The following is a 15061-nucleotide window of genomic DNA, read 5'->3' on the forward strand; positions in this document are numbered from 1 at the left end:
TGGCTGCTGCATTTCAGTGGTGGATGAAATAATCTGCATAGAGTTTATGAATCCATCTGATACATGTATAAGCTGTTTGAAATCTTTTGGGCTAAAGGAAAAAAAGGAACGCCTCCCTAAATAGAAATGCTCCAGACACTTAGAGAAGTTTTCAATTCAATGTTTGGCACTAGCTAGGGAAGGAAACAGAACATTAACATGGATAAATAGAATAGGCAAGAACATATTTGGAAGAGGCTATGGTACTGCATGAAGGGCTATCAAGACCACTCCTGGAGTTCTGTGCACAATTATTACTCCTGGGGGAATTCTGCAGCCTGGGGGAAGCACAGAATTCATACTTTCCACAGATTTCTTGGCTCCCTGCAGAAAAATGGGGAAGCAAATGAATTTGTGGGGAAGACCCCCACCTTCTGCTGCAGCCTCGGAGTGTCTGCTGGGAACAGCCTGCAGCAGAGAGCAGATCATGGTGGAGGGTGAGTGGGGCGGGGGGAGGCTGGGCATGTATGCAGGCATCCACAGTGACACAGGGACTAGGTGCCTGCCAGAGTGCAAACCAGTGAGAGACTCTGTTCCGCTCTTTGCTGTTGCTGCATCCTGGGCTTGGAGGCCTAGGGCTGTGTGAAGCAGGCTCTGTCCCTGACGCAGAGCAGAAAGGTAACAACTAAACAGACAGGGTGCTCATATTCCCATTGTTGGTTAATTGTTCCCATTCTTAGTCAAGTAAGGCTCCTTTACCTTGCCAGAGTGGTGTAAAGGAGCCTTATTGTAAATGACAGTAACGGAAATCTCAGCTAGGAAGGTCTGTGTGCTTTCTTGCTTTTCTTTCCTGTGCCAGAGAGGCACAAGGGGGTTAGATTACAGCTCAGGATCTATTTTACTTATCCATTTTAAAAAAATGCAGGACAATGATTAGCAAAACTGTATGACTTTTTTGTGTGAACGTCTGAGCAATTTAAAATTACTTTCTACTTTAAAGAACACCAAACATCAAAATAAAAGTAATGTAATTTAAATGAAAATCCAGGATTGTAACTGGAATGTTGGGTCTTGGTTACCAAGTATTCGTAACTTAACTTTCAGGTGTTTTGGAAATGCTGAACAGCTATTGTAATTTTTTTCCCTATATGGTAGTTTTAAATTAATTACCAAAGTAAATAAAACTGATGTGATTATATTGAAAAAAATATATGCAGAATTTTGCCTTTTTTCCCCCAGGAGTAAATTATGGGCATATTATCGTCAGTGGCATTGGAACAATTTGTGCAGTGGGGGTCCAGAGAGCCACTGAAGCAAACTGTAACCCTGTATATGATGGAAACCACTCAAGCCAGGGGGTGCTGCTGCACTCCCAACACCCCTAGTTCAGAATCCCCGATTATGGTGATAGTGTGATAGTAGATAGTCAAATATTCTACAATTAATAACAAAGTGTTCTAGCTCAGGGGCTATCTATGTGGAGAGGACCAGAAAATTGAGTTTATGATTAATGGGAAAAAGATTAAGCTGTAATATAATTGAGATGTATAAAACAAACCATGTAGAAGTGGGCACCATAAAACTTTCTGAGAGGAGAATATTGTTATAAACAAAATAATGCAAGTACTGAAGAAAGAACCAGCAATTTAGGGGATTGTCAAAAATCCTTTAAGCAATTAGTAGGGGACAAGCCAGAGAAGATGAATGGACCTGAACAAGACAGGTTACCTCGTGATCAAAATTGTAATAAGGAGTTGGATTTAAATTACCCCGAGATGCCCACTGTATTTGTGAAAGGAAGACACAGTGAGATTAGTTTAAATGGATTGCTATCTAGTGTGGAAATTCTATGGCAAACTGTCCTATCAATAATCATTAGGCCCAACAGTCAGTAGCAAAATGTCTCGTAGGATTCCATTTTCCTTTGAGTATTCTTAACATACAGCAATCCACCCAAAATAGTTTAGTATCAAGTCAACAGTGATTAACATACTGTAACCACAAAAAAGGACATTAATTCCAAATATAAAATGAATAGCACTGTATTAATGTTTATTTCTAATTACAAGAAACAGAATATCAGTCCCTTATTTGTACAAAAATACCTGAAAGATTACAATTATGTTCACAAGCCAAAAAGCTATTTACAGTATGAAGCAAAGCATATTGAATAAAGGTTTTGTCTCTTAAGTTAATACCTTTTGCATTCCCTGAAAACTTTTAACTTTATTCCATTTTATAGTTACTAAAAATCTTGCATTGTGACAATATAATTTACAATAAGCAAGTCTCGCCACTGGAAAGGTGCATTGATTGGTCAGACTGTCAGGTATTTAGTGCAGAAAAGATAAGACAAAACATCTAAACTGAGGCACGTGTTTCTTCAAGAGTAATTAACACATAAAATGTTTCTGTACTTTAACACCTATTGTAACATAACTTAACTAGTAACTTTATTACCAAAATGGTTTGGCATTTTCCTTCTAGACATATTCAAGATTGCTACATGAAGTATTTAGAAAATAAAAATCACAGGCAAAAAAAGATAAAAATTCAACAGGCTCCAAAACAACCCTGAGCATCCCCTTTACATTCATGTCATTTAAATACAAAAATAAGAGTCAAATGTCCTTCAGTCCTTGGTATTCTAAGCTGGCAGCCAGCTGAATCGGCTGGAAAAGTTTAAGGTGGCATTGACTATTTTCCAGCAGAAAGAAACAAAACAAAACAAAAAACAACAGTGATCTGCTCAAGTAAGATTTCTGCCACTTGGAAAGTGGCCACTTTCTCAAAACAGTTCACGTTAGCTGGGAAAGGTACAAAATACTAAGTCAACCATCTACATACAAAATTATGATTCATAGTCAAACTTTCATTCTCAAATTAAATAAAATGCAAGTTTTATAAATATGAAACACTGCAAATGCTAACTGCCTATTGGAAAAATGGATGAGACTAAACTATGTAAATAGAAAAAAAAATTAAAACTACAGCATAAATGGTCTTACTGAAACTGGTGAATATAAGAATGTAATCAATACAATTTTTTTTTCCACTTCAGAGGGGCCAAATAGAAGCATGCAGAGTGAAGTCTGAGACTTAAGTCAGCTTAATTTCAAGGTTTTAAAATACATTTTAACTGACTAAAAAGCAGGAACACTCAATTCAGTATGTACAGTTAAAAAAACCAGAAGTTTTCACTACAAACTAAATCAAGTTTCTTCATTTTTTATATGTAGACATTACATGGAAAAAAAATACTAGAATGTGTTCTGTAAACTAAAATACAGTGTTTCTATACCATTGACATAGTTACAGCTGATACAGATGACTCGGGCAGGTTATAGTTTTTGTCTTAAACTATTCTCAACACTACACGAAGACCTAAAGGGACAGAATTGTTCTTCCTTCTTTAATCCTTTCACGTGGCTAGGATTTCAGAAAACCCCATGACAAATACTAATTAGGGTGAGATCATCATAGACTAGCTGGTATAAATCATTTACTGTCTTAAGAGAAAATAGTTCTGCTCACCACAGTATTCTGAAAGTTCCCAGGGTGAAACACTTCTTGCTATGTATAAACTGTGTGGAGTATCTGAAAATTAACTTAATTCAATAGTACCTCCTGTACCTATTGACTATCTTGCTAAAAGAGTGACAGTTATATATGCAGTATGGCAGTCCAATGAGAGCATTCGACTTATACTTACCTAGCTTCAATACTGGTTTATCAACAGAAGGGAAAGTGTTATTGTGTAAACATTAAATAATTGATTTAAATATTAACAATAAAGTAGTTCTGATGATGAACCAGCACTAAGGCAGGATATATATAAGTTTACAATAGATACTGGTATGTATTATTGTGTCTGTCACAAATACCAGTTGTCGAATGGATGTTGCCAGCGGTAAATTAAAAAATGCCAGTCATAGTTAAATGGATTTCCGAACCCAGTCTGCACGTTCCTCATCATGTAAACTTTCATGACCCTACCAAAAGCAAAAGGTATAAGTTCTTTTAAAGTCCTATACCCTAAAAGAGCTTTGCTACATATCATTGTTACTGTAGGTATACTATCTGCAAAGACAGCTCTTTGAAAGAAACAGTCTGAAAATTCAAGGAGATATAAAGCTAAAAACACTGATCTTTTGTCATAATAAGCAGACTATCAGTGTAAGTCCTTTTCCCACACAAAAAAAGCTGGTTCCAAATCCAAGTGTGGTCATGCAGTTCCATTTAGGAATAGTAAATTTCCTCAACAAAATCAACAGGCTGAAAAACCCAAACCACCACCACCACCAGTAAGTAAAAAAGATTCAAACATTTGTGCATATAGTCTGACTAATACAGTCTTTGCATGATTGGGTACCACTAATATGCCACAAACATACTACAGCCATTATGCTAAAAGTTAACAGTTTTAAGAGTACATATGGTGGTATGTTCTTTTAGAATTGTATTCACACTGCTTCTTCAAAGAGGAGAGAACCTCAAGTATCCAGAGATGTTTTGTGACACACACACACACACACACACACACACACACACACACACACACATTCTCTCTCTCTCTCTCTCTCTCTCTCTTCTGGGTTTTCTTCTAGATCCTTTTAGGCTGAAGCATTTCATACATTTTAGGGTTTAGATTAATACCCAACTCTTGCATGAATTTAAAAGCCATATCAGCTCCTAATATAGGCTGCATACAATATCTGAAACAAATAGGAGTGCAAAAAAAAAAAAAAGTGATCATACAAAAAGTCAACACACTAGTCTTAATTGTCAAGATTATCCCAGGGCAAGAGTTCTTTTCAAAGATTTCTCTTCATCACTTGTTTCTGTTAAGTGGCCCAGCCAAGATAGATTCCAGTTTCGTTTCAAGATTTGATTATGATTTTACATACCCTCCTGTCAAATTTTTGGGATGCTGGGACACTCAGCAGCACTCACTCTTAGGTGTTGGACAAACCAGTAAATCTTGGTCTGTTGGCACCAGCTGAATCCATCCCTTTCAGAGTCCCAAGGTGCATAATATTTTTAAACCAACTTACACATCTGCCAATTCCCCAGTGTCAACATTCTCTTACAATTGTTCTTCTAGCAAATCCAGTCTTCCAGCAAATCCAGTCTTCAGTGAGTGTCAGATGGAAGGTCATAAGGCCACTCGGATGCAATGGTGTTTGAGTTTGCAGGGCAAGACTCCTTTGTTTAGTTGGTAGAATTCAACAAGCTGAATTAGGTCAGAGAATTTGGTATTCCCATCATCGAGGCTGAAAAACATCTGTCCATCATCCTCACACTAGGGAAATAAGAAGTCCTTTCCAAATTAGGCAGCACATTAGAATACCCAAGTATGGCAATAAGTTAAGATTCTAGGTATGATCTCATGTAAGAAAAAATAAGCACAAATTACAGTGTGTCATGTAGAAGCCTGTGATGCACAAAACCCCTTCTCTACTTTGGTTAAGTTAAAAACTTAATAAGTCTCAAAATAGAAATATTGTTCTTAAAGTCACTGTCACTATACCAGTCTCATCTAAGGTCATTTGGCCCCATAGCCTGAAGTGTCCTTAGAGATTCATAAGTACCAAGTTCCTGCTTCGCCTGCACAAACAGCTCCAGTAAGAGTCCTAACCAGCTTACAACAAGTATTGAGATAGGGCTTTTGTTTTTTTCACTCACTGGAGAGGTGTGGAATTGTAACCGAATGACTGCAGAGATCAAACATTCACAGAGTTTCCTGGCACTTTCCACCACCTTAGAGTATGTCTACACGTCTCAAGTTGAAAATTACACCTCCAGTTCAGAGACATACCTGCACTAGCTCTGAGCTAGAGAGCTAAAAACAGCCGCATAGCCATGGCAGTGTGAGGAACTAGCAGCCCAAATACGCACCTATGGTCTTTCATTGGCACATACTCAGGCTACGTCCAGACTACCCGCCATATCGGCGGGTTAAAATCGATTGCTCGGGGATCGATATATCGCGTCTCATCTAGACACGATATATCGCGTCTCATCTAGACACGATATATCGATCCCCGAGCGCGCTTATATCGATTCCGGAACTCCATCAACCCCAACGGAGTTCCGGAATCGACAGGGAGAGCCGTGAACATCGATCCTGCGCGGTGTGGACAGGTGAGTAATCCGATCTTAGATATTCGACTTCAGCTACGTTATTCACGTAGCTGAAGTTGCGTATTTAAGATAGATTTCCCCCCCGTAGTGTGGACCAGCCCTCAGGGTGGCTTGCTCCACCAACTGCTCATGTCACCATGAGTACATTTTCAGGTACATGCTCAGGGCAGCTAGTTCCTCTCTTCCCCCCAGCAGCTACACTTCTATTGTTAACACATTAGTTTGATCAGAAATAGTGCGAGTATGTCTCCTCGAGCTGGAAATTACACCTTCAGTTCATAGTGTAGATTCCAGCTGGGAAACGTCTCTTAAAAGCATATATTTTGCTGTACTAAATCAGTCCTTCCAGAAGAACTCCAGATACCAGGAAACAAGTACTGCATTTCCATCAGTGACTCAAACACTGTCAAAGAAGTGTTGATGGGCTTTTGGTACCTCAGCTTCTGAGTGCTCAAACAACTACTAATGGTCCAACTGCCACAGGTGCTAAGCACCCACAACTCCACTGAAAGAAACATTACTTAATCCCAGCTAGAAAAGTTCTTATAAGAGTGGACGGCCAGGGAACTTGCAAGGTGTGATAAATTCTCTACAGGTTTTCAGTCAACTCTCTGCCTCTTCATTAAGTAAAGCACAAAAGCCCTACTCAAATAATTGTTAGCTGATTACTGTATTTGGGAGACACAGGGCTTGGCTACACTTGCAGCTGTACAGAGCTTTAAGTTAAACCAGCCTTCGGAGAGTGCACTAGGGAAAGTGGTCCAGTCTGTCCACACTGAGAGCTGAAAGTACACTGGCATGGTCACATTTGCAGCACTAGCAGCTGCCCTGGGAGCGGTGCATTATGGGCAGCTATCCCAGCATTCAAGTGGATTCAACGTGCTTTTCAAATGGCGTGGGATGGAGTGTGACAGGGAGTGTGGGGGGAGAGAGATGGGTTTTTGGGGTGCTGAGAGTGTGTCAGCATGCTATCTTGTAAGTGCAGATCTCCCCCTCCCTCCTCCGCCTCTCTCTCTCACTCAAAGCAAACATTAGCTGTTTGTTTTTTTCTCAGATCAGATAAGCAGCTGGCACGCACTTCGAGTTCACAACAAAGACAAGAGAGGCAACTTCAGTTAAGGGGATTATGGGACGTTTCCAGAGGTCAATTAGAGCGTTGTAACTTTATTTCTCATTTACACTGGCACTGAAACATCTCACCCAATATGCAACAGCTGTTAATCCTCTCAGGGAGGTGGAGTAGGGGAGTCAGAGCGCTCTACGTGTCTTGCCAGTGTGGACGGGGAGTAAGGCAGAGTGCTCTGAGAGGCTTTACTGCGGTACTACATGCAAGTGTAGCCAAGGCCAGAGAAGAATACTAGGGTCATAGAATCACAGAGTCATAGAATATCAGAGTAAGAAGGGACCTCAGGAGGTCATCTAGTCCAACACCCTGCTCAAAGCAGGACCAATTCCCAAATAAATCATCCCAGCCAGGGCTTTGTCAAACCTTAAAACCTCTAAGGAAGGAGAGTCCACCACCTCCCTAGGTAACCCATTCCAGTGCTTCACCATTCTCCTAGTGAAAAAGTTTTTCCTAATATCCAACCTAAAAAAAGATTAAAAGGTCATAGAGTCCAGCCCCCTGCCTTCATTAGCAGGACCAAATACTGATTTTGCCCCAGATCCCTAAGTGGCCCCCTCAAGGATTGAGCTCACAACCCTGGGTTTAGCAGGCCAATGCTCAAACCACTGAGCTATCCCTCCCCCTGTGGGTTAAGAGCAACTTGATAATCATTAGGTCTAAACATTTTAGGCTGATTGTGTAGACATACTAGTCCCATTCAAGGGTTTAGAATGTCTTTTGGCTAGAGGGCATTTATGTTTTGAGAAACTTCTGTTTTAACTTATAAATTCAGGCCTCTAATTTCTCAGGTAACCATAAAAGCAAAAAAAAAGACACAAAGATCCCTTTCCACAAATATTCTAGTATTAGCCTTCTTGCTAGCAAAAGAGTGCAATGGAGATAAAGGTAGCCAATTCTTGTGGTTTTAATCAGCTGCAGAGATCGTAGTTCTTTGCATCAGTTCTATGCCTTGATTTTGATGGTTATGCTAGCAGCCAAGGCGAAGACCGAAAGGACATTTTTAGACAGACTGAAAATGCCAAAAAAGAGTTCTGTTTCTGAACACTGTCATTATATTTTATTGCACTAGTAATTTAGGTACATAAATAGTCCTCTACACACACTGACAAAGGTTTTATGAAGAACAAATAGAATTAGAAAACTTTTTGGTCAACACTTACCGGCAAGATTTGGAAATGCTTGATTTTTTGATGATGACACAGTGTAAGCACAAATGCCTTTGGATTACTCTGGCTGTCCCGGAGGAGAAATAGCCTAGGAAAGACCATTTTCTTTTAGTACAAACTTGAATAGTGCGACTCATTTGCTCTAAAATCAGACTTCTGTCATTTTGTACGCTCTTTCTCCTCCTCCTTCAGTGGTGTTAAAGGGCATTTTCTTACATAGTAATTTGCTCTCTTCGAGTTTTCACCAACCTAGGTTCATGCAATGCTAACAACAAGCAGAGATAGGGCGAAAGAAATGTGATGATGTTATTTCACCTACATACTCTATGGAGTTCGCTGGCTCTGTAATTGGGCTTTCCATTGCAAATAACTAAGCTCATGATGAAAATTTTCTTGTCTGGGCTCGTATAGGACGATTTGGAGACAAAAAGAGATGAAGAAACTACCTCTCTTCTCCAGTATCCTATGCTAGCAAGACAGACAGCACTGTGATAGCAGTAGCTTTTAGATGAACAGGTGTAATTACTCAGAAACAATGCAATAACTCTCCTAACAGGGACAACACATTTTCAGCTTCCAAGCCACAAAGAGGTGGAGAACATATGCAAGCAGCCGTAAGCAGGGGCGGCTCCAGGCCCCAGCACGCCAAGCGTGTGCTAGGGGCGGCAAGCTGCGGGGGGCGCTCTGCCGGTGCCACGAGGGTGGCAGGCAGTCTGCCTGCCGTGCTTGGGGCGGCAAAATGCCTAGAGCCGCCCCTGCCCGTAAGAGCATTTTTCCTCAGCAAAATTAGCTGCAAATGTACTCTGGGAGGCAGGGGTGGCTGCAAAGGTTACACTCACATTGCATTAGTGTACTTCATTGACGTCATTTCTAATGTGACCCCCATTTCTTTCATGTGACCCTCAAATTAGGTAGGCAGTCAACCCAGCCAAATGGTGAATTGTGTACTTGAGCTCCCAAACTTTAGGCATCTACTCCAAGAATTCTCCTTCACTTAGCATTCCCCACAAAGTAGACAAAAGGAAAACTTCTTCATACAAAAGGAAATGAGAGAACACCTTAGGTAATACATTCGAAACGTGAAAGTTGCCACTCAGCTTGTGAGGAAGTCAAGTGTATTTCTGGGCAGGCCTTCTAAGTAACCAGTATGCCAGGAGCAATGTTTTCCAGGGTTGAGCTGCAAGAACTGTCTAGAGTTCCAGGGACAAAAAGAACACACTCTAGCTTCTTGTGACCGCTGAAATAAACTTCAGCACCACACACCTGCACTGCAGTGATCACTGTCCCATCTGTTCATTGCATTTCTGCAGGCAAGGGAGTTACGTCACTGCTGAAAAACACTCATGTCAGAGTACTGCTCTCTCCTCGTATTATGATTGTATCTATGGAGCTGAGAGTCAGTAATACATCTACAACAGGACCCCTGTACAGTCCGGATGCTTCAAGAAGAGATGAGCAAGTGCCAGAAACGTCAGCTGATCATACTCTTGGCTTTCTGGGACATATTTGAGCTATAAGAAAGAACTTCACCTCTTTTCTTATGGTAACACTGTATGGTGCTATGGTCAAGGATTTGACTAGCAGGAAGCATTACATTCCTAAATCCCTGTAACGTAAAGCCCGAGGTATCTGGGCAGTATGGCACCCTGGGGAACTGAGCCACCATTAGCTGCCCCACCACAAATGAATCCTAACCTAGCTTCCATGGTGAACAGACTCACTAGAACAGAAGGTAGGCTCCAGATGGTGCCAGAAATGAGAGGCTCAGAGTGCGGTAGCTCGCTCAGGGCTAGGGCTGGGGCAGGGGGTTGGGGTGCAGCAGGGGGCTCATGGCTGGGATAGGGAGTTCAGAGTGGGAGTGCCGACTCTGGGAGGGAGTCAAGGTGCAGGAGGGGGTTCCGATCTTGGGCAGTGGGTTCGGGGTGGGTGTGCATTCTCTGGGAGTGGGTTGGGGTACAGGAGGGGACTCAGGTTGGAGGTAGGGGTGTAGGAGAGGGTGAGGGTTCTGGGCTCCGACTGGGTGCCGCTTACCTCAGCCAGCTCCCAGTCGGCAGCGCAGCGGGGTTAAGGCAGGCTCCCTCCTGCCCTGGCCCCGCGCCGTTCCCAGAAGTGGCCACGATGTGGCCAGGCGGCTCTTTGTGGTGTGTGGTGCCAGCGGTGCATGTGCAGGCGCCACTCCTGGCCAATGGGAGCTGCGGGGGTGGCACCTAAGGGTGAGGGTAGGCACACGTGGACTCAGAGCTTTCCTGATTGCCGCTGCACCTAGCCAGGGCTGCAGGGACAGCCGACCGACCGGCCTGGCACCCTAGCTTCCCCTGCAGTGGGGCGAGCCGGCAGTCACAGCTCCAGCCCCGTGGAGGGCACTGAGGCTCAGGGCTTCCGGCTCACGGGGTAGAGACTTGCCACGGTCTGGATGAAATTAAAGCAGGGGGCTGGATCCAGCCTGCAGGCCAGAGGTTCCCGATCCCTGCTCTAGAGAATGAAAGAGGCTAAGATTTTATGGGACCTGACAATTGTCACAGACCGAACAGTGCAGGCAAACACAGCGGACATACTTGTTGTAGAAAAGACAACCAACAAGGCTTTGTTAACTGATGTTGCCATACCAGGAGACTGAAAATAGAACAGAAAGATGAACAGAAGATGGCAAAGCATTAAGAACTTTGCCGCGAAGTGGAATGATATGAAAAACTAGCACACTGTCAATTTCAGTGAACATTGAAGCACTTGGAGTGACCCCCGAAGGTATGAATGAGCAGCTCAAGGACATGTTACGGAACAAGACATCATAATGAGTGACCTCCAGAAGACAGCACTCTTAGGCACAGAGAATTTTAAGGAAAGTCAAGGGAGAATGAGTACTTTTGAGCACTTACAATGCTGGAGTACTATGGAGGGTTTAACCAACGCCTGACTATCCAAACCTATTGTCTTTGTTCATGGTCGGGATTCACTGGTGGCTCAGGGGGTTAAATTTTAGACAGTTGCTTTCTCCTTTTTCTGCATAAAAATCCTCTACATTGTAATGGTTATTTGTTTTTTTAAAAAATCTCTATGATACTGAGGGATAATAATAAATACTTACCCATCCACAAGCCCTTGCTGTTTAATAATCCTGTGGGACTCTTCCCTAGAGATCCTGCCATGAAACCAGTGCTGTGTCCTATGGATAACTGAGCAGGGGTCAGGGAGAGAAGGGGGAAATGGTTAATAGCATCAAAATGTATAAGTATTACTATCTAGAAAATTATGTATCAAAACTTTAAAAAGAAATGTGTATATTGTTGAAGGTATTGAAGATTTGTTAAAGACTGAAATCTCTTCAAAGATTCCAGTGAAGTCTGAGGTGTCCAATAACAGACCTGAGATACCATTTGCATGTGCTTTAAATCAAAGCATTTTATTGTTTCCAGATACAACATAGGCAATTTTGTTATAGCACCAAGTTCCACAAATTCCTGAAAAAAAATTCTCCCTGGAGTATGAACTTTAAGGAGTATGACCTTCCCCTTTAAAAACCCCAGGAAATTATATGCAAGATACTAGGCCACCATTAAGATTACAATCTTAACAAGACATTCAACTTGAAAAAATAGTTATGTTTATGAGCAACCAGTTTTTTGTTTGTATAGTAATAAATAACGATGATGTAATTTTAAAATCTTATTTGTTACTATTTACAGAGCATAATAGTATAATACACGACATTGATCATGCCGAAAGAAGTATCTGACTATTGGATTTGATCCAAACTATGAAAATATTTATCGTCTAGATTTGGATAAAAATTTAAATTGTAATCAAATTCGAGTGCCCCTTTAAAAGGAGAAGTCCCTCCTCCTATGGAAGACTTCAATTCTTAGTTTCCTGACTTAAAAATGTTTACACTTGCTGGCTTTTACATTGCATTAAATTTTTAGTTATCCTGTCATTAGCGATAGAACAGAATTTCACCTTAAAATTTAAAGTTTTTTAGAGTGTCTGACATCAGGATCTGATTTTCACAGCTTTGGGCTCCATTTCTACAGTAAACATTCATTTGCTTTGTCCCAAAGAGCTCTCTGCTACTACGTAATACAAATTTACCTGTGCTCAGTGTCGAAGGATGGAGTGGACTTTGGCTACCTAAGATGTTCATTCTTGTGCTGCGTTTCTGCAGAAGAAATTAGTTAGCATTAAATCCAGTCTGAAACCTTGACTTGAGAGAATTAGAACACATGCAGTACAGATTTAATATACAAGAAACTGGGGGGGAAGTTTAATGCAATGAAGAGAAAGAGAAATGCAGCTTTGAGGGGAGGGGGGCTAGTCTACAAGCAGAGGCCCTCTTCTGTTGACTTAAAATAGAAGCTGGGTCTTAATTAATTAAAACTCAACATGTAAAAAGGAAAAAAAAAAAACCCTATCACATATGTTTCTGCCCAGTCAACACACTATATACTCAATGAAGCAAGATGAGTCTGTCTCCCATACAGCTAGTGCTTCAGGTAATAACTTCTATTCCCTAGCGGATGAGTGTGTGGGAAAACTTGTACTGCAGCTGTCTGTCCACATGACACTATAAACAAATTACATCAGTTTTCATTCCAAGAGGTCCTGCCTCTTGTATATTCTGCAGTTAAACTTACTGGGAGCAAGCCATTAGTCACAGCCCCAGCCTCTTCCATGTGGGGAAGCATTTAATTTGACATATTCCTCCTCAGAGACTGGCTTTGCAAACTGGCAGTAAAGTTCTGGTGGGTCTGCTTTCCCCCTCAACCTTCCTCTGGACACTAGGGGGACAGAGAAGCAGTGGTAGAAGGTTGTTGTGAATGTGACAGTTACACTCAAGATGGAAATTGACTCTTTCATATCTGCATGCTTGCAGTGTGAATGTTTCAAGTCCGTACTAAGCTATACTGTTACCATCACTGCATTAGCTTCATAGCGCTCTGCGTGTTCCAGCTCTCAATGGGCACTTGTTAAATACGAAGAGAAGATCATTACCCTCCAAGCATGACCTTCTTCCAAAGCGGCACTCTGTGCTTCAGCAGGATTTTCAATAACTCTTCCTATTTGTCCCGAAAAATCCATTGCTACTAGTGAGTTTTCAGATACACTTCTCTGAAAAGGAATTTTCACTTGTTTCAAAACCCAGGAAAGTTACAATTTAAGAAAACAGTTTTGCTTCCAGATCTTTCATTGATTTCAAGAGTATTCTTTTGAAGTTAATGGTATAGAAAATACAAACCAGTTTAAATCCTTGATTCTAAGAAATTCACAGTACTATCATTATATGGAATATGGTTTAATGTTGTCCCAAAAAAGGCTGCGTGCCAAAACTTCCCATCTTTTTCTCTACTCCCCAAAACCCCCATGTTCTAGCTCCTTTCATAGTGAGCTAACTCCACTGCTCTCACCAGACAGAGGAGGTGCTGCTCTGCTTACAGCTAGGCGAATGAGGAAGCTGACTTTGGACTGTAACTCTAATACTTTCTGGAGTACAGCACTGTCACCAAGCTGCCCCAGGAAGTATACATGATCAAATAATCGGATATACATGTTTCTAATTAAAACAAACAAACAAACAACAACAAAACAGGCATAGTACAAGGCAGTGAAAGTACAAAAACTCTGTGAAAGAGGAAAGTTACTTTGACTTATGGGGAATTGACTTGTACAGAGAAAAGAGGCATGTACAAAATATGAATCCTAAAATACAGCTATCAAAAAGAAGGAAAATGGAGCAGGTACTTTCTCACATTCCCTATTTACTTGCATTCCCTATGTACATGCATCTGACGAAGTGGGTATTCACCCATGAAAGCTCATGCTCCAAAACGTCTGTTAGTCTATAAGGTGCCACAGGACTCTTTGCTGCTTTTACAGATCCAGACTAACACGGCTACCCCTCTGATACTATTTACTTGCGGAATTAATAAAAAATGCACTTGGACAAGGCTCCTAACAACCAGTCACATTCATGAAACTGCAGTTAGGAATAAGAAGTAACCCAATTTGTTTTGGGGGAAAAAAAAAACTCCAGATGGATTTCGAAGTGTTTGGAGATTGAGCATCATTATTTAGGGTGATGTTTGCCTTCCATACAGGCAAACGTAATTGAAGTTTGTACTTATGGACTTTGAGGACTGAAGCTTATTTCCATTTAAGTCAATTTCTATGCACGCAGGAGCAGACCATAAACATTACAGGAATCTCTTTTGGGGATTGTTGTGGATAGCTCATTGGTGGCTTCTGCTCAGTGCACAGAAGCAGTTAAAACAGATAGGATGCTTGGGTGTATTAATAAAGGAATAGAGTCTCATCTGGGAAGACAACATTTCATGAACACCACTGAACAGTGCAAAGCTTTCTAATTCAGGGAAGTATGAATTATCACATAAGCCACTGCAAAACTGTTACACAAGGATGGAGGACAGGCAATATATTTAGAAGTAACTTCAGTACTTACGACTGGAGTGGAGAAGTGGGGAAGCATGGTTTTTCTCTGCTGGGGAATTCTGTAGTTCTGGTACAGTAGCATTCCATACTGTAGATGGAAGGAAAAGAAACATTCAACTGCATCTCTTTGTAGCAACTATTGTAATGCCACTCGCATTGGAGCGGATACTGTATCCTTACTTCGGTATCAGAAATAGTCCTCCGG

The 15061-nt window shown here is 41.4% G+C and overlaps 1 protein-coding gene across 3 annotated transcripts in view; it reads right to left on the reverse strand.

The window, feature by feature from the left end:
* Positions 1 to 4678: 4678 nt before the first annotated feature.
* The window catches only part of GRB10 (growth factor receptor bound protein 10), a 211644-nt gene continuing 201261 nt past the window's right edge, over positions 4679 to 15061 (reverse strand). For all 3 annotated transcript variants that reach the window (XM_050937708.1, XM_050937709.1, XM_050937710.1), the window contains 6 exons: positions 14867 to 14944; positions 13402 to 13518; positions 12502 to 12568; positions 11501 to 11588; positions 8410 to 8503; positions 4679 to 5281 (listed from right to left, as the gene is read on the reverse strand). In XM_050937708.1, the coding sequence (XP_050793665.1) occupies positions 5135 to 5281; positions 8410 to 8503; positions 11501 to 11588; positions 12502 to 12568; positions 13402 to 13518; positions 14867 to 14944 (591 nt within the window). In that variant the 3' untranslated portion in view covers positions 4679 to 5134. The remainder of the gene's footprint in view (positions 5282 to 8409; positions 8504 to 11500; positions 11589 to 12501; positions 12569 to 13401; positions 13519 to 14866; positions 14945 to 15061) is intronic.

This window comes from Gopherus flavomarginatus, chromosome 2 (assembly GCF_025201925.1).
Source record: "Gopherus flavomarginatus isolate rGopFla2 chromosome 2, rGopFla2.mat.asm, whole genome shotgun sequence".
In the NCBI taxonomy this organism is placed as follows: Eukaryota; Metazoa; Chordata; order Testudines; family Testudinidae; genus Gopherus; species Gopherus flavomarginatus.